The 24,450-nt window shown below is 44.4% G+C and overlaps 1 protein-coding gene across 2 annotated transcripts in view; it reads left to right on the forward strand.

Annotated features, from left to right (window-relative positions):
- Positions 1-24,450, forward strand: part of ca9 (carbonic anhydrase IX) — a 117,637-nt gene that overhangs the window by 44,214 nt on the left and 48,973 nt on the right. For both annotated transcript variants that reach the window (XM_052116286.1, XM_052116285.1), the window contains exons 3-8: positions 6,001-6,171; positions 6,269-6,411; positions 8,319-8,411; positions 8,539-8,605; positions 8,765-8,922; positions 9,019-9,145. In XM_052116286.1, the coding sequence (XP_051972246.1) occupies positions 6,001-6,171; positions 6,269-6,411; positions 8,319-8,411; positions 8,539-8,605; positions 8,765-8,922; positions 9,019-9,145 (759 nt within the window). The remainder of the gene's footprint in view (positions 1-6,000; positions 6,172-6,268; positions 6,412-8,318; positions 8,412-8,538; positions 8,606-8,764; positions 8,923-9,018; positions 9,146-24,450) is intronic.

A 24,450-nucleotide genomic window follows, 5' to 3' on the forward strand; every position in this document is an offset into this window, starting at 1 on the left:
CCGTCAAGGCCAGTAGAAAAAGAGTTGAACCCTGGATTGGTATTTTGGCATTTCATTATTAATCCATTGGTTGACCAGGGTTCTCCATTTATTATATAGGTGAGCAATGGCTGCCACAAGCTCCCTCTGTTCATGTCCAATGGATCTTATGGATGGCCATATCCAATATCCTACCAGTGTAGGCATTGAGCACATCAGAGAGGCCTTAATAGATCCCTGCCCTGAGTGTAGTTTAATGCCTTTGGAGGCAAGGCAGCATCGACTTGCTAAAGTGGACCCCAATTTTCTGAATATTCTCACCATGTGGCTGAGCTTACGAACACAATTCAGGGCATTCAAGCCTTATTGGCGGCCGAGGGGACTAGAGTGCGTACATCTGCCTCTCCTTTGCCGCGGCACAAGCCGGTGTCCAGTTTTTCCAGGGAGGAGCTGGACACTGTGTCCCTAACAATTTATGAGTCATTGGTTACAGCTGAGCCGGACCATTATCCCTTTTTGGATGACATGCCATCTTCAGATTTCCAGTCTCAGCATTCCCATAGTGATGACATGACATGGATTGAAACGAATATATCTTCCTACACGTCATCGGGTGGGCTCATATCTGACAAAATCAATGCAAGTTTCTCGATATGATGCATGAGCGTACAACCCTTCCACTATGTTTTAACCATCTCTGGCGGTCTTCCACTATTCATAGAACCATGGTTATGCCACTATCCAACATTATTAATGTCTGAATTTAGAGTTTGAATATGGGTACATACAGTTGTTGAAAATGCCCTGTTCGTTGTTTTTTTGTTTTTTTAGTGAAACTTGCCTTATTCGAGTATCTTGTCTAAGTGCTCAAAGTCTAATGGTCACCTTTATAGATTGTGTAGAAATTTGGCCAATTTCTTAACACTTTTAACCTTTGAATGGGTAGGTTTCAGTGCTGACTGTTTTCACTGTTTGTTTTGTGTGTGGACCATGTAATTCTTATGGCCTGTGTATGATTTTTCATGTGTTCTGAGAATTTTCTGTAATTCTATGGGGGTGAGTGTAACAGGTATGGAAAGTATAGTTATCATACACATGTTTCATATGTAGAATTACACAAAAATGTAAAATGTATACCTGATGTGCCTGTTTGTATATGTGTGCATCTTCCCCTTTAATTTTCTAACTGCAATGTGTAAATCTCAAGAATTTCCTGTCTTGGCTCCTCTTCCCTTTTGGCATTGTGTCTGTATAGGAGAGGTAGGTTTACCTAAGCTGTAATCTAATTTCATCTTTGCTTTAAAAATCACTTAAATATGTATATTAATTCATGTTTTTGTCATGTTATTTTCCCTATAGGTTTGATTATTTTCATATTATGTCTTGTTTAAAGTTATATTTTGTTCCCCTATCTGTCACTCACTCGATGTTGTGTCGTTGTAGTGACACTAGGGGTTGCACATGGAACCCCCAAGCACCTCTGATCTTTGAGAAAAGGCTAATAAGAATTGGCAAGTGGAAATTGCATGCCACTCCGCCGGACATACGGGTATAAAAGGAGCTGGCTCATTCAGATTTTTTCTTCAGAGCTGAGTGGTTGTGTTCAGCTAGCTGAATTCCTCTGCCGGTCCATTCACCTCTGAAAGCGAGTGAAGCTGTTGGATTTATGGCGCATTGCTGCGGTTTCTCCCCATCTTGCACCGCCGTTGTGCAGAGAATGCCCCTGGGCGCTTCAGCAGCTAAAACAGTATATTCTTTCCACAAAAAAATAGTATATTTCCTGCTAAAAGAGTTGCACTGACGGAGCGTCTTTTTCAAGATGCTTTCCATCTGTGTATAATTCCATTCATGATTGCTGTCTCACTTGCTTGGGCGCATCCCACACGGAAACGTCGTTCAAGGATGGTTCATGTCCACAATGCGAGAACATGACCATGGCAACGTTGTGGTTGCGGCTCTCCTTCATCAGAGGGAAAGCCACCCCAGCAGCTCCCCTCCTCGGTCCTTCTACCTACGGGTATGAGGCTGTTAGCACTAGGGGCGATTCGGAGCTTCTCCACCAGGAAACCCCCCCCACGGACCTCCTATTCCCCAGCATGCTCGTGTGCCCCGGTCGAGTTCTGGGATGAGACCACCGGCTTGTCTCAGGTCAGGTATCACTATCGTGAAGCTCGTGAAGAGGATCATAGTATCGTAGAGCGGGCTCGTCCAGTTTGACACCGAGGACTCTGCTGGACTCCCACCCTCTAGTGCAGTCGCTCAGTAGCAGGCCGACGCGGAGCTGGAGTGGAACCCTCCACTCCCCCCCAAACCCTCGTGGCTCGACAATTGGTTCCTGCGCCCAGAGCGCTGCTCATGGCTGCGCCCCATCCCAGTTCCTTTCTTTCCGGAGGTGCATGATGAGCTCACAAGATCGTGGCGGGCACCTTTACTGCCCAGACATGATTTGTGGATTCCTCCACTCTCACTACCCTCGATGGCAGGGCTGCCAGGGGGTACTCGGTGATTCCCTTGCTCCTGCAAGTGCACCTGTGCCTGCAGGGTGCCGGCACCTGGCAGAACCGTCCGAGACTCCTGTCCAGGGCCTGTAGTCTTATATCGCCACTGGACATGCCGCCTTCGCCCTACACGCCATGGCTCTCCTGCAAGTGCACCAAGCCAAGGTGCTGAAAGAATTGCACGAGGGTTGTCCTGACCCGGAATTAATGCAGGAGCTAAGCTTGGCAACCGATCTCACCCTCCTGCCGAAAAAGGTCATGGTGCGGTCTCTCAGGCAGGCGATGTCCACCCTGGTGGTCCAGGAGCATCACCTTTGGCTCAACCTGGTTGAGACAAAGGAGGCTAACAAGGTACGATTCCTTGACACCCCCTCAAGGTCCCAGACTCCGTCTACTCGTTGCCAAGGGCGTCCCCCTTTGGCAGCAACACCGGCTCTGCCATAGCTTGTCCCAGTAGGCTGGCCCTGGCGTGGAGCCACCCACAGGAAGCAGACACCACCAGTCTCACAACCGGCCGCACCAGAGGAACGCTTCAAAGCACCCCTGAGACAGGCGACCCAGGGAGTCAGAGATCCCTTCTATGGAAGGTCGCGATAGAGCCTGTCCCTTTAGAAAGAAAAAGGGGTTTTACAGCCCCTACATAATCATACCAAAAAAATGCAGTGGGTTGCTGCCAATCTTGGACCTGCGAGTTCTGAACCGTGCCTTTCACAGACTCCTGTTCAAGATGCTGATGCAAAGACTCATTTTAGTGAGCGTCCAGCATCAAGATTGGTTTGCGGCGGTAGACCTGAAGGACGCGTACTTCCACGTTTTATCTTGACACAGGCCCTTCTTCCAGTTTTCTTTCGAGGGCTGGGCATACCAGTACAAGGTCCTCCCCTTCGGTCTGTCCCTGTCACCTCGTGCCTTCATAAAAGTCATAGAGGCAGCCCTTGCCACATTAAGGGAAGCGAGCATTCGCTTACTCAACTCTAGTAGGCGCACTGGGACCTGGTGCTCAGGCACCTCAGCCAGCTGGGGCTTCAGGTCAACTGGCAAAAGAGTAAGCTCTCCCCGGTTCAGAGCATTGCTTTTCTTGGCATAGAGTTAGACTCAATGATAGCGTGCCTCTCGGGTTGGTGCATATGAGACTGCTTCAGCACTGACTTCAGACCTGAGTCCCGAGATGTGAATGGTGCCATGAGGCACACTGCGTGCTCGTCACATCGGTCTGCCACTGTCTGTTCAGCCCTTTGAAGGACCTGCCATTTCTACGGGCAGCGTTTCCCCTATAGCAGGTCTCCAGGATTGTCGTGGTTAGGACAGACGTCTCCAAGCATGGCTGGCATGCCATGTGCAACGGCCTTTGACTGCATTGGCACATCAACTGCCTCGAGTTGCTGGCAGTGTTGCTTGTACTGCGGAGGCTTCGGTCATTGATCCAGGGCAAGCACATGTTGGTCTGGACAGACAACACAGCAATGGTAGTGTACATCATCTGCTAAGGTGACGTGCGCTCTCGTCGCATGACGCAACTCTATTTGGATTACACGCAGAGCTTTAGGTGCTCTGATCAGCTCTTTGTCTGCTTTGGTGGACAGCGGGAAGGGAGCGCCTTATCCAAACAGAGGATCGCCCACTGTGTCATTGATATCATCGCTTTGGCTTATCACGCCCAGGACATGCCATACCCCTTGGGGCTACGAGCACACACTACTAGAAATGTGGTGGCCTCCAGGGCCCAGACTAATGGCCCCTCTTTGCCAGACATCTGCAGAGCAGCGGGCTGGGCAACACCCAACAAGGTTTTACAATCTCCGGGTTGAGCCGTCTCATCCCGTGTGTTGTCAGGTATGAGCAGGTAAGTTCCGGGACAGCTGGCCAGGTATAACGCTTGCACATAGCACCTTTCCCCTCCCTGAGGTGAATACGTGTGCTTTTTACCCCCAGTCATGTTCACGAAGTCATGGATCCTGGATCTCCTTCCTCCTTAGCCCTGTGGCAGTCAAGTTTACGGCCATGTAGTGGGGTAGGTGCTCCACATGCGCTGGTTGCCCCTGGTAACCCTGTGTGATGTATATCCAGCAAAACGGTCTCCCCACTGGTAAAACTGCGTCTTCCTTGGGCAGAGGCCCCTCTGTCCCCTGTCACCGTGTTTGTAGGTCCTACCCTGCCCCGGGGTAGGACCTACCACTGGACATCTCCACATGAGCCACTGCTAAATAGACTTGGTAAGATCATGTGACGTATTTCCACAAAAATCCCCCCCTTCGGGTGTGGTGTGATCTCCGGACCCTATATGGCCCCCCAGCTGAACGATTTTGTTCCATTTGGGTAGAAAAAAGGAGAAGAGGCCACAGCCACATCCCTATTTTTGGGCAGTCGACTTGTCCCTGAGGTGAAGGGGACCATACGACACTTCTAAGAGCATTGGAGGAGGTTACTTGATGGCCGGGTGTGCTGGCTAGGAGACACACAAGGGTCTGCCCATCTCACACCGCCAGTCCACGTAACACAGTTCAGCTAGTTGTGGCATTTTGTATAGGGACCCCTAGTGTCACTACATCAACACAACATTGAGTGAGTGACAGATAGGGAACGTCCTGGTTACTTTTTAACCTCTGTTCCCTGATGGATGCAACGAGACGTTGTGTCACTCCTGCCACAACACTGAACTACCCACTAAAATGGCCGGGACCTTGTCTCGGCACCTCAGCTCAAAACCTGAATGAGTAGTTGCAAGCCAGCTCCTATTATACCCATATGTCAGGGGTAGTGGCATGATAATTTCACTCGCCAATTCCCATTGGCCTTTTCTCAAAGATCAGAGGTGTTTGGGGCTTCCAACGACGACCCCTAGTGTCACTACATCGACGTGACGTCTCGTTCCCTCCATCAGGGAACGGAGGTTACAAAAGTAACCAGGATGTTTTCAGTCCCTTTAGTAAACTTGAAACACATGCTGATCACATTACACATTCATTTTATTTCAAATGATCACCAACATTCAGAACATTTTCTGGATGTGGCTCTTATCCACACTCAGGAAAATACAAACCACTACAAACCATTAAACATCTGTCAACCACAAACCAACGGTCAACCACACCTTAACTGACAGACACACCCACCCATCAATCATCCCTATCTCATCCATCAATCAAATTTTTACATTTAGTGCCGGATTTAACTACTCGTGTTACTCTGCTACTAAATATGTACACTTGTGATGGTAGCACTTTATAATGAGTTACATTTTTTTTGAGAAATAAAAAAGTATAATAAATGCAACATAAAGTTTCTTAAAAGAGGAAAGAAATTACACATTGTTTTTTATTTGCAAAAAATAGTTTGACTTAATATACATAAAATTACTCAAATATGTACTAGGATATTAGTAATATAAGAATGTTAACGATTTATGTTCAAAAGTTGGAAGTTGTTGTAGTTAATAATTGTTGTTGTCGTTGTCAGGGTCAAGGAAAAAGTGTTAAATGGGTTAAAGTGTTACCATGTTAATGATTCTCCTTGTCTAATTAAGATCAGGGTGCGTGGTCATTGGCATTTGAGAACTGCAGAGGACAATCCCAGTCCCCCATCAACATAGACACTCATAAGGTTATCTATGATCCCAGACTCACCCCAATTAAACTGCAGGGGTATGACCTTTCAGGCTCTCCCGCTATCACCCTCATCAACAATGGACACACATGTAAGTCAGATAGCTAAACAAGCAATTGGCCATTGTATGTTGATTTTGATAACAGATATGTGAAATACATACTATGGTCTGTATGTTCTTCTATCAGTGCAGTTGAGTCTGCCGAACAGCATGCATATTGTGAGAGGATTCAATCATGTTTATGTCGCAGCACAGCTGCACTTCCACTGGGGAACTAAAGAGGTCCCAGGTTCAGAGCACACCATAGATAATGTCCATTTCCCTGCCGAGGTGAGCGGAAATAAGTGAAGCATGGTGTCTCTACAGACTTAATCAATGTTCAACAATAAGGATTTCTTGTTTTGCTTTTTTGCTGAAGTTCAGATGTATACATGCCATGCCAATACTGTCCACTATCATGACTAGGGTTGGGAACCGAGAACCGGATCTTGTTCAGAACAATTGAAAATCACTTTGTTCTGGTTTTCGGTTACGTTCTGATAATTTTTTTGTCCGTTTTCGGTTTTCGTTCCTTGAACAGTTTTTAATCCCTGCAAGAGACATCATGACACATGCATCACAATATGATATGTATTTGGAAATAAAATCAAAACAAATCATGATGTCATGATGTAAGCTTTCAATTCCAAATTTCAGTTATAATGTCCACGCTTGAATACAGAAAATATTATTCTGTTACAAATTGTGATTCTTGAGACAAATTTTTTTTAGATGTGACCAAAAAAAATATATATAGCCTATATGCTAATACAATAAAAGATAAAAAGAACCATATTTGTGCCTAGTTCCACATGAACAGACTTTATCCCTGAGAAGTTTCTTCTCTTTAATACTTTACATTTAGTCCTTTAATGCACCAGGGCTACAGTCAAATCCTCTGTTGTGATAGAATTTCCCATTATTGTGCATAATCCACAGGCTTATTTGTGAGGTGTTGGGGAATTTTTTTTACAAGTGTCATTCTGTAGATTCTGTCTGACACTGCCTTTAAGTATTTGCAGTAAAAAAAGGCTTGTCAAACTGTTGGATGTTGCGCCCCTGTAATATTTATAATCTAACTGCTATGTGTTTTTGTTGAATGTGTAACCAGAATCGCTCTGTGAATATCCGTTAGTTACTCTGTTAACGAGCTGATCTTAGCATCCATATATACCTATGAAACATGTCAGGGTCACATTATGCAACCGAAATATATATTGGTTCCTTACAATAATAGTTCACCCAAAAATAAATATCCTCTCATTTACTCACCCTCATGCCATCCCAGATGTGAATCTGGCAAAGGCAGCATAAAAGTAATTCATATGGCTTCAGTGGTTTAATCCATGTCTTCTCATGGAATCGAATAAAACTTGGGTGAGAACAGACCAAAATATAACTCCTGTTTCACATCTTGCCATTGCAGTCTCTTGGCACAATCATGATTAATTTCAAGCTTGATTGCACTTGTGCTTGACACATGAGTGGTTTCTTAGAAAGTGTAATCGAGGTTGAAATTATGTAGGGACATTTCACAAGAACAATACTTATAATCATTTATTAGGTTTTTAATGTGCAATAATAGCCAAAACCCATAATGTTACTACATTAAAATTGTGAATTCATATATATACCTTTACATTTACGCATTTGGCAGACGCTTTTATCCAAAGCGACTTACAGTGCACTTATTACAGGGACAATCCCCCCAGAGCAACCTGGAGTTAAGGGCCTTGCTCAAGGGCCCAACAGTGTCATTTTGGTGGTACTGGGGCTTGAACCCCCGACCTTCTGGTCAGTAACCCTAAGCCTCAACCACTGAGCCACCACTGCCCCAACAATAATACCTTTGTTGGAAAGCAATGGCATAAGGTGTTGAACATTACTGATCTGTTTGATGCTTCCTAACACAATTTCAATGAAACCCCAACTAATGTCAGCCAGTTAGGTAACATTACCTTGGTGGCATATTTAAATCAGCAGACAACAATAATGTTCAATAAGTCTGTCTACAAGGCATAAAAAAAATTATATAATCAACAAACGTAAGATGTTATGGCAATCGGACCAGCAGTCCATCCTTATTGTTGAACCCTGTAATGCTTTAATTGTTTTACACTGAAAAGTGATTAAATGCATTGTATGATGTGTCTCAGATTGCATAAATACATGCTACAACAATTTTCTTTTTTCTCCAGATCCATGTTGTTCATTATAATTCCAAATATGCTAATCTTTCTGAGGCTGCTAGTAAAGCAGATGGATTGGCTGTGTTAGGAGGATTTATAGGTGTAAGTCATTTTAACTTCCTGCAACTGTAAAGTGTTCCACGAAACGGAATGTAGTTTGACCAATGCCAATGAAGTATTTGCAATGCATTTGTTCAGTATCTTTTTTCTTTTGGCTTTTTCTCAACAGGTTGGTCTTCATGAAAACGACAACTATGAAAAGATCTTGTCTGCTTTAACAGACATCAGCACAGAGGGTAAGAGCTTAGAATTAGTATTAAATATCAACTATGTTGCTGTAGTGCTAGCAGCCAAAACTTAAAGCATGTGCCCTTCTTCCTGATGTTTCTGAACCGAGTGGAGGTAAATTCGTTTTGACTAAATTAGATTAAACTGATATCATGGTCCTTTTTCAGAGTCAAACACTGAGATTCCTGGTTTTGACATTCGACATCTTCTACCAAACAGCTTGGATAGGTTTTATAGGTATAACGGGTCCCTGACAACACCTCCGTGTTTCCAGACAGTCAGTTGGACGCTGTTCAATGATACGATCACAGTGTCAAGAAGACAGGTCAGGCTAGTCTCACAACCTTTTCTTGAACATCATGAACACACTGCAGAGCTTCATGTATACAAATTAATGTGTTGCTGTTTTTACTTTCACCAGCTTGCAGCCTTGGAGGACACATTGAAAACAGAACACAACAAGCTCTTATCCAAAAATTTCAGAGTGCCTCAATTTCTGCATGGAAGAAAAGTACTGAAATCTTTCCACACAGTAACCACCACAGGAAGTATGTATAATACATATTAGTTCTTTTAAATTTGATTGTGTTGTGATTCAAGATGGGCCAGAGAAATATTTGTACATACTGATCCAAATATGATCCTGGTATGTCTGAATTTCATTGCATTACATATAAAGTATTAATGTCAACTGTCAACTGCAAACAAATAATTCTTGGGCTTGCCTCTGAAATAACTTAAAGGGCACCTATTATGGAATTTTGAAAATTACCTTTCATGTAGTGTGTAACATAGATGTAAGTGAACAAAAATATCCTGCAAAGTTTTATATATGAAAGTTCACCGTAAAAAAAGTTATTGTCTCTCAAAATTAGGAGTCGACTCTGAGTCAATTTAATGAATCGTTTTTCCAATGAGTCATTTTCCTTTTCGTTGTGACGTCAAGACGAAAAATGATCAAATTGGCCGCGCCCACTCATTGCGTGCGCAGACACCAGGGAAAACTTGAAAACATCATGTCGACAACAAGACGCTGTGTTCTGAAGTGCATATCAAAAGCGACCTTTTCTTCACTGCCCAGGGACGAGCATGTGAAGAATCAGTGGCTAGAGTTTATATTTACAACTATACCACACAAGTATAGCCCGAACCTTGTGCTGTGTTCGCGTCATTTTAATGACGATTGCTTTACTGAACATGAATGCTTTCAAGTGTGGATTCATGAGTCGGTTGATACTGAAGGAAGGTTCAGTACCAAGTTTATTTGGATCAGCTTCCTCCTCCGAATCACAACCTGTAAGTATTATTAATAATTGTTGCTTTTATGTGTTTTTTAGCATGCTTAATAAGTATTTGTGTGTGTTGTGTAAGTTACGCTCAGCGCAGCTTCTAGGTCTCCAATGTCAATTTTTTTTAAATATGTGAAATGTTTGTCGATGTTATTGGAGTTGTCATAAAGAATAGAGCAATAACTTGTATTAATGCAGTGCTTTACCAATATGTTTATGCATTGGGCTAACGCAAACAATAACTGATTGGGTGTTTACCACCGAACTTTGGGCTATGATTGCTAACATAAATCAACTCAAATTCCTTCTCTGATTTTGATTTTTTTTTACTACAAAGCGGTGATGGGCGTTCCGTTTCCGACAATCTATGCACAGAGTATACCAATCACAACTGACTGGGTCATCTGACCAATCACCGCAGATTAGCGTCACGCAAAGGAGGGGTTTGGAAAAATGAGTCGTTAAACGAATCATTTGGGAGTCGATGAGCAAATCAGGTAAACATAAATGCATATTTTAAGACAACAAAAGTGTTTTTTGTCATTGCATGCATGTAAAACTGTTGTTGGGGACTCCCAAAACAATATTAGGAACATTTTAAATGCCATAATAGGTGCCCTTTAATTTCACAAGTTTACACTGGTGTCCAAGCAGAGTAACCATAGGTGTAATTTTTTAGTTCACATTTCATAATGTCTGACCAAGAGCCCTCCAAGTAGGCCAAATAGCTGCCCCATTTCCCATCAAATGAATTTAAGTTCCCCGGCCTTCTACACGACACCTCCCAAAATGACCCCCAATATCTCCATGCATCACTCCTGAAATGAGAGCGCTCCAGCCGACCTCCACCCTCCGTCCACTGATCATAACACCGGCCAGGATCCAACCCTTCATGCATTCATCCCCCACATCAATCCCCCAGACCAGCTAGCAGATGTTCTTACCGACATCTTCAACATCTCTCTGAGCAGCGCCGTCGTTCCAACATGCTTCAAGGCCACCACCATCATCCCCACGCCAAAGAAGTCTTCAGTGTCCTGCCTCAACGACTACCGTCCCGTCGCACTTACACCCATCATCATGAAGTGCTTCGAGAGGCTCGTCATGAGGCACATTAAGACCCAGTTCAACGGACGATGCCATCGTCACAACCCTCCATCTGGCCCTCACCCACCTAGACAATAAGGACTCATACGTTCGAATGCTGTTCATAGATTTCAGCTCAGCATTCAACACAATCATTCCCCAGCACCTGATTGGAAAGCTGAACCTGCTGGGCCTGGACACCTCCCTCTGCAACTGGATCCTGGACTTCCTGACTGGGAGACCTCAGTCAGTCCGGATCAGGAACAGCATCTCCACCACCACCACACTGAGCACTGGGGCCCCCCAGGGCTGTGTGCTCAGTCCATTGCTGTTCACTCTGCTGACTCACGACTGTGCAGCAATGCACAGCTCGAACCACATCGTCAAGTTCGGCGATGACACGACCGTGGTGGGTCTCATCAGCAAGAACGACAAGTCAGCATACAGAGAGGAGGTGCAGCGGCTGACGAACTGGTGTAGAGCCAACAACCTGTCCCTGAATGTCGACAAAACAAAAGAGGTGGTTGTTGACACTCCGCTGAACATCGACGGCTCCTCTGTGGAGATCGTCAAGAGCCCCAATTTCCTTGGTGTTCACCTGTCGGAGAACCTCACCTGGTCCCTTAACACCAGCTCTATCACCAAGAAAGCCCAGCAGCGTCTCTACTTTCTTCGAAGGCTGAGGAAAGCACATCTCCCAACCCCCATCCTCACTACATTCTATAGAGGGACTATTGAGAGCATCCTGAGCAGCTGCATCACTGCCTGGTTTGGGACTTGCACCGTTTCGGACCGCAAAGCCCTGCAGAGGATAGTGAGGACAGCTGAGAAGATCATTGGGGTCTCTCTTCCCTCCATCAAAGACATTTACAAAAAACACTGTATCCGCAAAGCAACCAGCATTGTGGACGACCCCTCACACAAACTCTTTACCTTCCTCCCGTCTGGCAAGAGGTACCGAAGCATTCGGGCCCTCACGGCCAGACTGTGTAACAGCTTCTTCCCCCAAGCCATCAGACTCCTCAATACTCAGAGACTGGTTTGACACACACACACACACGTGTCCTGAGTTGCACTTTAATTACAGTCACTTTATAACTGTCTGCTACCTCAATAACTGCTATGTGCATAGAACACTATCTCACAGTATATTATGTTTACGTTTTTAGAAACTGTCATCTTTTTGCACTACTGAGAACTGGTCGGTGCTGCACTGTGTCTATTGTCCTGTTCATTGTCAGTAATTTGTTGTACTGTCCTATACTTTGCACCTGTTTGCACGTGCACTTTATATAGGTATATATAGGTATTTTATATAGGTATTTTATTTCGTTGTGTTGTCTCATGTGGTCCTGTGTTAGTCCTTTGTTGTTTTTATGTAGCACCATGGTCCTGGAGGAACGTTGTCTCATTTTGCTGTGTACTGTACTAACTGTATATGGTTGAAACAACAATAAAAACCACTTGACACTTGACTTGACTTGACAATGACCGCCCCATTGCCCAAAATATTGAACCCGGGGAAAAACTAAATCTGGGTACCCAACAAGCCACACAAAACCCTGAACCCTCAACCAAAACCCCTGGACCCAACACACCACTAAAACATGGGCCATGTCCCCATCCTCCTATCGGCACCGCCACCAGGTGGGCGTGTCCTCCAGACCAAGTCTATACAATCTAGAGGGGGTCCAACAGAAATTATGCAAAATTCCAAATTGCACAAGACACAACCCTGCATCTCCAGATGTAGACCCAACGCCCTTCAGAATCCTCCATATGCTCGTGGCAACATCCTAGCAAATGTCTGAATTAAATATTCTGGACACCCCTGTCCACACTGAGTGCAAATGCGAGACAATGGGGTGCAGCCTAACCTCTCCGATTCACTTAACAGAAAGGCTTTGCAATGGCGAAATAGGGGCAAGAATCCCCCGCTCAACACAACACTAGGGAGGGGCTCTCCCAGGCGGAAGCGAACAATGAGCGAAATACCGAATACACAACAATAAAACAAAATCCTGGGCAGGCCCAGCCCACCCCTGCCAATCAGCCCATGCAACTCACTGAAATGCAATCTGGGACATCCACCACAGAAAATTAAGGACCTTGCCATGCCATCAAATCGCCCAAAACAAGAGAGGGGGACATCCACAGGGAGAGACCGCAGCAAGCAGTTGAACCTCAGAACACAAACCATTCCAACAACATCAACCTTCCCAATCATAGACAAATGCAATGAAGCCCACCCACCCACTTCGCTCAAAAACCTCCCCATCAAAGTGTAAAAATCAACCCCAAACAAATCACACAAATTTACTGCTACAACCAAAGAGGACACTGAGGATCAGCCGGTCTCTACATAGACATTGACCTCAGTCCCCAGCATCTGTTGTATTTCAGGAATTTGCAAAAGGGACGCACAAATGCACTTACATGATTTCTTTTTCTTCATATGTGGCAACACCACCAAACACACCAGGGCATGATCCAAGACCAAAATGCCTCCAACCGAGCAATCAACAACAGACGAAATGAAGGACTCAGACATAAAAAATAATCTATTCTAGAGTAAATCTTACGGATTGAAGAAAAAATTGTATAGTACCTACCGGATCGGTTCAAAAGTCTCCAAACATCTGTAAGACCAAGATCTCCATCCATACCGCAAAGCGCTACTGCCATTCAAGGGGGCCTGCACACTCCTTCACTATGATCAAGGACCGAGTCCATCAAAGATTAAAGTCTCCTACCAATATTATATCATGAGGGTGCCAGCGGCCTGCAACATCCCCCCAAGTTCCACAAAAATATCCCTGATCACCAACGCCAGGTGCATAAATATTCACCAAAATAAGACTTTGTCCCTGAATTTCAGCTAAAACAATAATGACTATTCCTAATTTCTCCTTTCTCTGTTTGAGACATTTGAATTACAGATGTCCACCCACCAGTGCAACAACTCCCCTACTCCCACTCGAGCCAGCACTATAAAAAAAATGCCCACCCCATATCTTTTCAAACTCCCCAGCCTCTCATGGGGATAGTTGTGCCTCTCGAAGAAACACCATACCATACCTCCCACACCCAAGAAGAGAAACAACCCCCCTTCCCTCCATGGGGTGTCTCAACCCATCCACACTCGATGTGGAGGGAGACAATCCACCTACACCAACATTCGACATGCAAGAAAAAATAGATTGTGTGTCAAAAACAGGATCATAAATACCACATTCCAACACCAGTGCAACTATCAAACCCCAAACATTCCCCAGAACCAAACAAACAGAAAAAAGACAGATATGCACATTAACCCAGTGCACGACAGCGCCAACTGGCATCCCTCCAAATTAAAAAGTCCATGCACGCCCACAAGAGCCCCCACGACATCCCCGCCGTCAGACCGCTCAAGTCCAGTGCTTCTATACAAATTTTGTAAACAGAATTACACAGCAAAAGATAATCTACTAAACAAAATCCAGCCAATAGGCAGAACAAACTCAAAGAGCATGTAGCTTCATCAGTAAAAGTGTCCTAAAGGTGTATTATTCTACAAAATAAACTCCAGCCACTAGTCTGAACCACCACAAAAAGAATATGCAGATTCCTGAAACAGTCAAATGTTTAGTTCAGTATAAAATGTCCGGTCCATTCGGCTGCAACATGTGTGTAAGCAAATTACTTACTCCAATGACTTAACCAGAAACACTCCACAAAATGAACTCCAGCCGATAGGCAGAGTAAGCACAAAGCACAGTATTTTCTTGTTCCTGGACTTTACAAACTCAACAGGAGAGAAACATGGTCGATTCAGGGAGTGCAGGAGGCTTTTGCAACACCGTTTAAGAAATGCTGAATTAGAGAACAAAGAAAGAGAGAGGGGGACTAAGAACAAGAAGTATAAGAAAATAAACTGCATAGGGTGACACTGTATTTATGTTGATATGAGGCGCACAGAGTAGAATAGGATAGAATAGAATATTTAGTTATCCTCGAAGGTAAACTGGTTTTGCAGTGTAACCTTTGACAATTCACAATACTCTTACTCAATTATGCTCCTCCTGATGATATAAATGGACCACTTAAATTAAAACTCTGCCCATTACAGTGCCTGCCATCTTGGATTATGATGTTTATTGTTTATTCGCCACTATTCCTTCAAACTTTGCATGATTAAAATAGCCTACAGACTGATCTGCATAGAATGAGTAATACCTAATTTAGATTTTGTTATGTTACGTTAACACAAATTTAATGAGGTCGATGAAAAACAGGATGTGAGGCTATATCTTGTCAATGGTTTGTCGTATTGAAACTAAACTTGGTGTACTTCATCAGGAACATGATCTGAGGGTCTGTGAACAATTTGGCCACAGTGCCACCTATGGGCACTAGAGGAATATAGCTGATACAATGGGTCTGATCAGATGATATCATTTATTTCCCCATTCTGGTTGTTAGGGGCAGAGGTATTTAAGCCTTATTGTGTTAATTTTGTTAAAATGAATTAAAAAGTCATGGAGATCCGTTAAATTGTGTTTTTTAAACTTTGAAGTGTTACTACTGTATATACAGTATATATGACTGTTCTTGTGCTCCCTAGGCATTTACATTTAGAGGATGATATATTGAATTTATATGTTCCCTTGAATTTCATTTTGGTCTTCCTAGTTGGTCTTAAAGATATCTTTAAAAATTCTTAAATGTCGCTTCATAAAACCTGTAGAAACCCTTTTAAAGAATAGGGTTAAGAGTTTATTGTCAAAATTAAAAGTACTTCTGAGAAAGTATAGCCTCTGCTGTCCTTTTTTGACAATGTGCTCAACACTAACTTTTGTCACACAAATTCACAATTCCCAGATATTTATGCTCTTCCACTGATTCTATAGTATTTCCCTTAATAATGGTGCAGGAATCTTTTGTTTTCCTATAATGCATTGTCATTTACTTTGTCTTATCTGTATTTCAAACCAAAAAGGAGTTTTCACACCATTCAACAAACTCATCTAAAACTGGTCCATGGTAGTGTTCCTCATTTTGCAGTAAACTAACTATTGCTTTGTCATTGGCAAATTTGATAACATTTTTGTCTTGAAAGTAACTACTGCATTTATTTGTGTATTACAAGAATAAAAGGGGAGACAAAACACAGCCTTGCAGAGTACCGATATTAGTGGAAATTTTCTCAGACAGATGCTGTCCTATTTTAACCTGTTAGGACCCGTGACTTAAGTCGACTATCCATAATATTATTCCCTTATCAAGGGCAAACTTTGTCTCTAGCCTCTGTGCTAAAATGTGGGACTGAGTACTGTTAAATGCAGAAGAGAAATCCACAAACAGTATCTTCATGTGTCTTGTGCTTCTCAAGGTGTGTATTAAATTCAACAAGGTTAAAACTGCATCATCAACCCCCCTATTGGCCTGTTATCCAAATTGTATCTTATCTAAAAGAGGCTTAAAGAACTTCAAAATATGTTGTTTAACTATACTCTCAAAAATTTTCATTAGAAGGGATGTCAGTGCTATGGATCTAAAATCATTTCGATTGAGAGGTTTAGGAACTTTATGAATGGGTGAAATAATAGAAGATTTCCAGAGCAATGGCACAGTACAGTGATCTAAAGAGGCCTGAAAGACTGGTGTGAAGGCAATGGCTAGTTGTTCTGCACATTATTTTAGTTCGCTGCCACAGATATTATCAGGGCCTGAACTTTTGCAGGCCTTAACTTTTGCATACCTCACACATCTTGTAAACCTTCTTAATCATAAGCCTACATGACTCACCACCTGTCTTGGTCAATTAGCGCCACCTATTGTATAGGCGTGAATGTCCTAATGGCTGTAATTAATGTGCTTGGGCCATTCGTTGGTGATTTGCCTCTTATAATCGCTTCACTTCTGGCGTGAAAAGGCCTTTAGGCCTACACTTGCCACGCAATATACTGTAATTTGTAACTGAAAATGTTGACCATATCGAGAAAACGTCAAATAGGCTCTTCTACCTAATGGAAATTTAAACAAATATTACTGATAAAAATAGACCATGATTGATATTTTGCAACTGGGTACGTCAGATATTTGTCGTGCAACCTCTGTATGTGACCTGTAAAGCTAACACTTGCGAGTCAATGGCAAAAAAAAATCAGTCAAAGGAGCATTTGTTATTAAATTTGATCTTCAGGGAAATTCCTGGCACCGCAGGATGACTAAAGTGTCATGGACTATGTTCCATTCAGCTTAATCACTCCCAAGAAACTCCAGGACACAGCTGATTCATTTCCAAGAAGTTTACTGGGAATTTTGTGAAACTGCAATACAGTATGAGAAGTCTATATTATTAATCAAACCCAAATACACAGTAACAGTGTAAATAGCACCGATTAGCTAACATAGCATTGCAGCTTATATGATTAACACAATAGAGCTAGTAAAAAACAACCAGCAGCAATAAACAAAGCTAAATTAGCCTTCTCAATAGTTTTACAAAATTTAAATAAGCAGTAACCTAATGTTACACGATGATAAATACTCACAGACGTTGCCTTAGCAAAAAGGGAAAAGGAAAAGCGATCGACTCAGAAACTGACGACTGGTAGAGCTCGCGCATTCCTGTAGCAAATTAGCGCATGGCAATTTTACTTCCTGTTTCCTAACATGCGCTGGTACTACATTACTATGGTTACAAAGATAAACAAACCACTGAACTGCTGAAACAAGGTAGAAAACACATTTTAAAGCGACATGACACTCCCCGCTTGGGGTCTTTAAAGAGCCCACATCAATTAACAGAATCAGTCTTTGGGGAAAGAAGCAGAACCACTTCTGTAATAGGCCGAGATAAAGTCTTTCTGGTTCCATCCTTGACGACTTCCACTTGAACCTTCCGAACCAATCCATCTTCTCCTGGAAAGGTTTTTGTGATGATGCCCGTTGGCCATTGATTTCTCTTTGCCTGATTGTCTTTCAAGAGAACTATGTCTTCTTCTTGAAGGTTCGGCCTTTTTCCTTGCCACTTGTGTCGAAGCTGCAATGTTTTGAGGTATTCATGTTTCCACCTGTTCCAAAACATGTCTGCTAGGCCTTGAACCCGCTTCCACTCCTCTCTGACGAGATGCGCTTCCTCAAAGCTTCCTGATGGAGGAGGAGGTGCAGAGCCTGTCTTGAGAGTCAGGAGCATTGCTAGGGTGAGGATGAGAAGCGATTCCGGATCCGATGACACTGGGATGAGCGGTCTAGCATTCATGATTGCAGCTACCTCGGCCATGAGTGTGGTCAGGTGCAGCTCTGTGTGTCCAGGTACTCTTCCACATTGTTGAAGCCTGGATTAGTCTTGTCCATCTCCAGCTCACGAGAGGTGCCGATGAAGTTAGTTCCGCAGTCAGAGCGGATCTGCTTTGCTGGGCCCCTGACTGCAAAAAACCTCCTCAAGGCGTTGATAAAGCTGCTGGAACTCATTGCTTCAATTACCTCGATGTGAACTGCCCTTGAGCACATGCATGAGAACATCACAGCCCATCGTTTAGAGTTGGAGACTTCTCCTCTTGTGCGGCGTGAGACAATGTCCCATGGTCCAAAGACGTCGACACCTACGTAGGTAAAAGGAGGTGCTACTTGTAGCCGTTCTGCTGGCAGAGCTGCCATCTGCTGATGTTCGGTCTTTCCCCTGAGCCTTCTACAAGTGATACATCTATGAAGCAGACTGCTGATGCAGCATTTAGCTCCCACCAGCCAGAACCCTGCCGCTCGAATGGCACCTTCGGTCAGATGTCTTCCTTGGTGTTTCACTGCTTCGTGATAGTGAGACACGAGCAGGGTTGCGAGATGATGCTGGCCAGGAATGATGATGGGGTGAGTCTCGTTCATGCTCAGATCTGACTGTCCAATCCGACCTCCCACTCTAAGAAGTTGATCTTGGTCCATGGTGGGGTGCAATTTCCACAGGCTGCTGGAAGATGGGATGTTGGATCCTGAGTTGATACACTTAAGTTCCTCTGTATAGCACTCATTCTGGACACTCTTCACAATGCACACTTTGGCCCTCAGCAAATCTTCCTCTGTAGAGCGACAGATGTGCCACCCTTGACATTTATTCTGGGTGGAGTGGGCAAAGGAACGAGCCACGTGGATGAGGTGCGCTATGGCTGTGATGAGAGTGCTGAACTTGGAGAAGCGTTCAAAGCATTGTGGGTGTACCACATCTCTGGTAACATGTGTGAAACTTGGGGGACGCACTTCAGAGTCAGTGTCAGGTTCAATAAGGTGATAAATCTCTTGAAGCTCAGGTGAATGCGAAGATCCATCATGGAGAATGGTTGGTCCTTTGAGCCAAGTTGTGCTGCTAAGCAAGGCTGGTGTCACAGTTCTTGACCCAATGTCAGCTGGGTTGAGATGCATTGTGACATACTTCCACTGGCCGGAACAAGGTAATTGATGGATTCGTTGGACCCTGTTGTGTACGTATACATAGAATCTCCTTGACTGGTTTTGGATGTACCCCAATACGACCTTGCTATCCGTGTAGTAGGTGATGTTGTCGAATGTTGTGTCCATCTCTGTGACTACCATCTCGGCGATCTCGATGGCGAGTACAGCCGCACTGTTCTTGGTGGCTTGTCACCTTGACGTAGGCTACGGCTGCTATTGCCTTGACTGATGCGTCTGCAAAGACACAGAGTTCTCTTCTTAGCGCGCCTGCGGTGGAGAAAGACGTGTAGGGGCGTGGTATCTGGATCCCCTCTAGGTCTTGGAGTGACTGTTTCCATCTAGTCCACTCAATCTCCATGTCTTTGGGAAGAGGTGAATCCCAGTCCTCTGCTTGCGTGGTGAGTTTCCTGAGTATCAGTCTTCCGTGAACCGTGATGGGTGCAAGGAACCCTAGAGGATCATAGAGGCTGTTCACAGTTGAGAGTACCCCTCTGTGAGTGAATGGCTTCTGGTCATCTTTAATGAAGGTGATGAAGGTGTCTGTGCGCATGTTCCAGAACAATCCAAGGCTACGTTGGATGGGCAGATCATCAACAAAGAGATTTAGGCTGTTGACGTCCTTGGCGCGCTCTTCGGATGGAAATGCTTCGATGACTGCCGGTCGATTTGAAGCAATTTTGTGCAGCCTGAGGTTAGAAGCTGCAAGCATCTTCTGTGCTCGCCCGAGGATGCTGATGGCCTCTTCCTCGGTGCCGAAGGACTTTAAAGCGTTGTCAACGTAGAACTCGCAGTCAATGAACCTTCTTGCATCACTGCCATAGTCAGCTTCTGCTTCCTTAGCTGCCCGTCGCATACCATACACTGTGACGGCAGGCAAGGGACTGTTCCCAAAAAGGTGAACCCGCATTCTGTAGTCCACAATGTCGGAGGTAGGGTCGTTATTCCTATACCACAGGAAGTGGAGAAAATCATGGTGTTCCTCCTTAACGACAAAGCAGTGGAACATGTGCTTGATGTCGGCGGTGATCGCCACCTGTTCCTTCCTGAACCTCATAAGACCACCTAGCAGGCTATTATTAAGGTCAGGGCCAGTGAGCAAGACATCGTTGAGTGACACTCCTTCACATGATGTGCCGCTGTCAAAGACCACATGGATCTTATCCGGCTTCCTAGGATGATACACACTGAAAGGGGCCGGTACCAACACTCTTGTCCAGGCTGCACTGGCAGGGCAACTTCTGCATGTGTCTTCTGGAGCATCTTCTCCATAAACTCTAGGAAATCGGCTTTCATCTGTGGTCGTTTTTCCAATGAGCGCCGGAGTGAGACAAGATGGTCGGAAGCCTGTTTCCTGTTGTTAGGTAGCCGCTGTCTCAGCGACTGAAAGGGCAAAGGTGCAACCCAACTTTTGGAGCTGTCCTGACAGCACTCAGCTTCCATTATCTTCAGAAACTCTAGATCCTCCATGGATGGAGCGAGTCTGTGGTCGTCGGGATTACGAGCGAAGACAGTCTGCCCCAAGCAGTCTCCACTGAGCATCATTAAGCCACTGGTGGAGGTTAGTGCTGGATGATGCTGAGATTTAGGCACTTGACCAAACACCTCTTTCACTCTGATCTGGTTGTTGAATGGCAGAAGATAACTCGTACGACCGTTCTCTAAGATGGCTGATTTGTAACTCCTCAAGTGGTCTGTGGGCACCTCCGAGGCACACATCACCGACGACAACCCATCCTAGGTCAAGCCTTTGAGCAAACAGAGCATCTCCTGGGCCACTTATCTGCTCAAGAACCTTATGTACCTGTGAGAGGTCTCTGCCCAGTAAGAGGAGTATTTTGGCATCCGGATCCAGAGGCGGAATCTTGTCGGCGATGTGCTTCAGGTGGGCATGATTGTAAGCTGCTTCCGGCGTAGGAATCTCAGCGTGAACGTTAGGGATTTGGTTGCACTCGAGGAGTGTAGGCAGAGGAATGCTTACTTTCTTGTCCAGCTCCACAGTGTAACCGCTGGCTCTCCTCCCTGCTGTCTCTGAACAGGTCTTGAGTGTATATGAGTAGGAACTTCCGGAGATCTTATAAACCTCGAAGAACTCCGACCGCGCCAGGGAGCGATTGCTCTGCTCGTCCAGTATGGCGTACATTCTCTTGGACTCCTCCGTGCATCTGTTTGGGAACACGCTGGCAGATCTTAGCACATGCTCTGGCACTCAATCCTTCACCACATACTTGAGTGCACGTCGACTTGACCTCCTGGATGTCTGCTCTGTCCTCCTCCCCGCCGTTGTCTGAAGTGGAAGGGAACGACTTAGATTTCCAGGCAGGTGGGCAGGGGTGAAGCGCTGTCCCATGAGCAGTGCTCTCACACTCTGTACATTTTATCTCAGCTGTGCAGTTCTTTGCAATATGCTCTGTGGAGGAGCAACAGCAAAAGCAGATGTAATGCTCTTTCAAAAGCTGTTTGCGATCATTTATGCTCTTTTCGTGGAAGCCTCTGCATTTCCTCAGAGGGTGGGGCTTTTTATGCAGAGGACAGTATTTATTTGGATCAATTTGTTCCGTACTCTCTTTACACTCATCTTTAGCAGTTCCTGAGACCTGTGTCTTGTGAACATAAACAGATGTCTTTGTAGGCCTCTCCCACTTACTCTTTCTCTCTGCTGGAGCTTGCATGAAGAAGTTAAAGCTTGGGTCGGTGCGAGCCCTTGCCTCCGTGGCAATGAAGTATACCAACACGGAGAAAGGTGGGAAGCTAACAAAATGTTCCTGTTTGTATCTTGTACCAAAGTAAAGCCACTTTTCTTGTATGTTGTATGGGAGTTTCTCAATGATGGGCTTAATTCCTCTGGAGGTATCCAAGTACGACAAGCCTGCAAGGTAGCCGTCTTCCTTGGCGGCTTGTAGCTCTGCCAACAGGTCGGCTAGATCCCTGAGTCTCTGTGGATCCTTTGTTGTGACCTTTGAAAAGTTTTCTAGTTTGTTGAATAGAGCCTGCTCGACGGCCTCTGGCGAGCCGTATATTTCGTCAAGGCGCCCCCATGTCATGTGCAGTCCAGTTGCTGAATCCTTGATGTTGACTGTTTTTATTGTTCTTACTTGTTCTGTTGACTCTTTTCCCAGATACTTGGTGAGGAGGTCGAGTTCTCCTGCGGCAGACAGGTCTAAATTGGCGATAGCGTTCATGAACGATGTATTCCAGGCCCAATAGTTAATTGGCTGGTCATCATATGTGGTGAGGCCTGAAGTCACCAGGTGGCTGCGAGCAACGTATTTTATGAGGTCTCCAGTGGACGTAGAATGGTCATAGCTAGCTCCATAAGGCATCCTGTGAGCAGGTGGGTGTGTAGGAGATGAGGAATCCAGTTTGAAGTTCTGTTGCGGATGAATGAAGCGTTGGCGAAACATAGTCACTCCCTCTTCTGACGGATAGACCCCTGCTGCTTAGGCTGGCTTGTGCCGACACATAGGCTGTGACGTGCTGGTCTTTGACCAATTGAGGGACCGAGCTGTTAGCCTTACTGCATACTTCAAAGCCCATATCTTGTAAACCAGCCACGAGAGCATTTGCCTCTGCTATGGCAGCGTCCTTTTCTTTTTCATCATTTAAAGCATCAAGATTAGCTTGAACTCATGCCTGCTCCACTTTAAGTTGAATTTCTTTTAGCGCATGTGCCGCTCTAGCTTACGCTGTTTAGCCTTTGCCTTTTCCATGGCGACGGCCATGCTAATCTTCGAGCTGGACGATGTACCAGATGAACGACTGCTTCTTGAGCGCACAGTCTCAGATTGGTTATCTCCATTTCCTTTTTTACTGTTGCTATGTTGTGACATTGTGACTCACAGCGTTTTCAATATCAGGGGAAGGGAGCTAGTGTGAAGCCGACAGGGCGCTGTAGTGTTAGCCGCTTATCTCCTGGTATTGAGTTGCTTCGTAGGATGCAATCCTTGTGTCCCTCGTTAGCTGTGTTGCAGTCTTTTCACTGTCATGGACTATGTTCCATTCAGCTTAAACACTCCCAAGAAACTCCAGGACACAGCTGATTCATTTCCAAGAAGTTTACTGGGAATTTTGTGAAACTGCAATACAGTATGAGAAGTCTATATTATTAATCAAACCCAAATACACAGTAACAGTGTAAATAGCACCGATTAGCTAACATAGCAGTGCAGCTTATATGATTAACACAATAGAGCTAGTAAAAAACAACCAGCAGCAATAAACAAAGCTAAATTAGCCTTCTCAATAGTCTTAAAAAATTTAAATAAGCAGTAACCTAATGTTACACGATGATAAATACTCACAGACGTTGCCTTAGCAAAAAGGAAAAGGAAAAGCGATCGACTCAGAAACTGACGACTGGTAGAGCTTGCGCATTCATGTAGCAAATTAGCACATGGCAATTTTACTTCCTGTTTCCTAACATGCGCTGGTGCTACATTACTATGGTTACAAAGATAAACAAACCACTGAACTGCTTAAACAAGGTAGAAAACACATTTTAAAGCGACATGACATAAAGTGTGAAATTTACTGTAACAATTATTTTTAATTGCATCTGATCTTTTATGTTTTTAATTTTATGATCATTATTAAACAAATCAATGTTTGATATCTTCCTGTTCCTGTTGCTGATAGCAAGCGGCACAAGTGTTTGTAGCCTGCTAGTAGGTTGACCATACGTCCTCGTTTTCCTGGACATGTCCTCTTTTTGGACCTTAAAAAATTGTCTGGCCGGGATTTCTAAATTTGCGAAAATTTCTGGGATACGGTTTTAGGGTCATTATGATGTGCATCTGGTCTAATACTTCATTGTGTGTGCAAGCATATTTGCCTTGATTTATTTTAACCCGTCTTTGTAAGTCCCGCCTTCTCGCATACCAATTGGTCGATTATAAGAGGCTTGCTGCAACTATTGGCCAAATTCCTGCCTGTCAATTTCTCCGCGAATGTGCAAAGAGCTGTTGTGTTCGGCATCAAACAGTTGCTTGACAGTAGCAGCAAATGACAGCTGAGAGGAAACAATTTCCAAACATAAGTGCAAATTTACAGAAGAT

The sequence above is a fragment of the Xyrauchen texanus genome, chromosome 43, assembly GCF_025860055.1.
Source record: "Xyrauchen texanus isolate HMW12.3.18 chromosome 43, RBS_HiC_50CHRs, whole genome shotgun sequence".
NCBI classification, from domain to species: Eukaryota; Metazoa; Chordata; class Actinopteri; order Cypriniformes; family Catostomidae; genus Xyrauchen; species Xyrauchen texanus.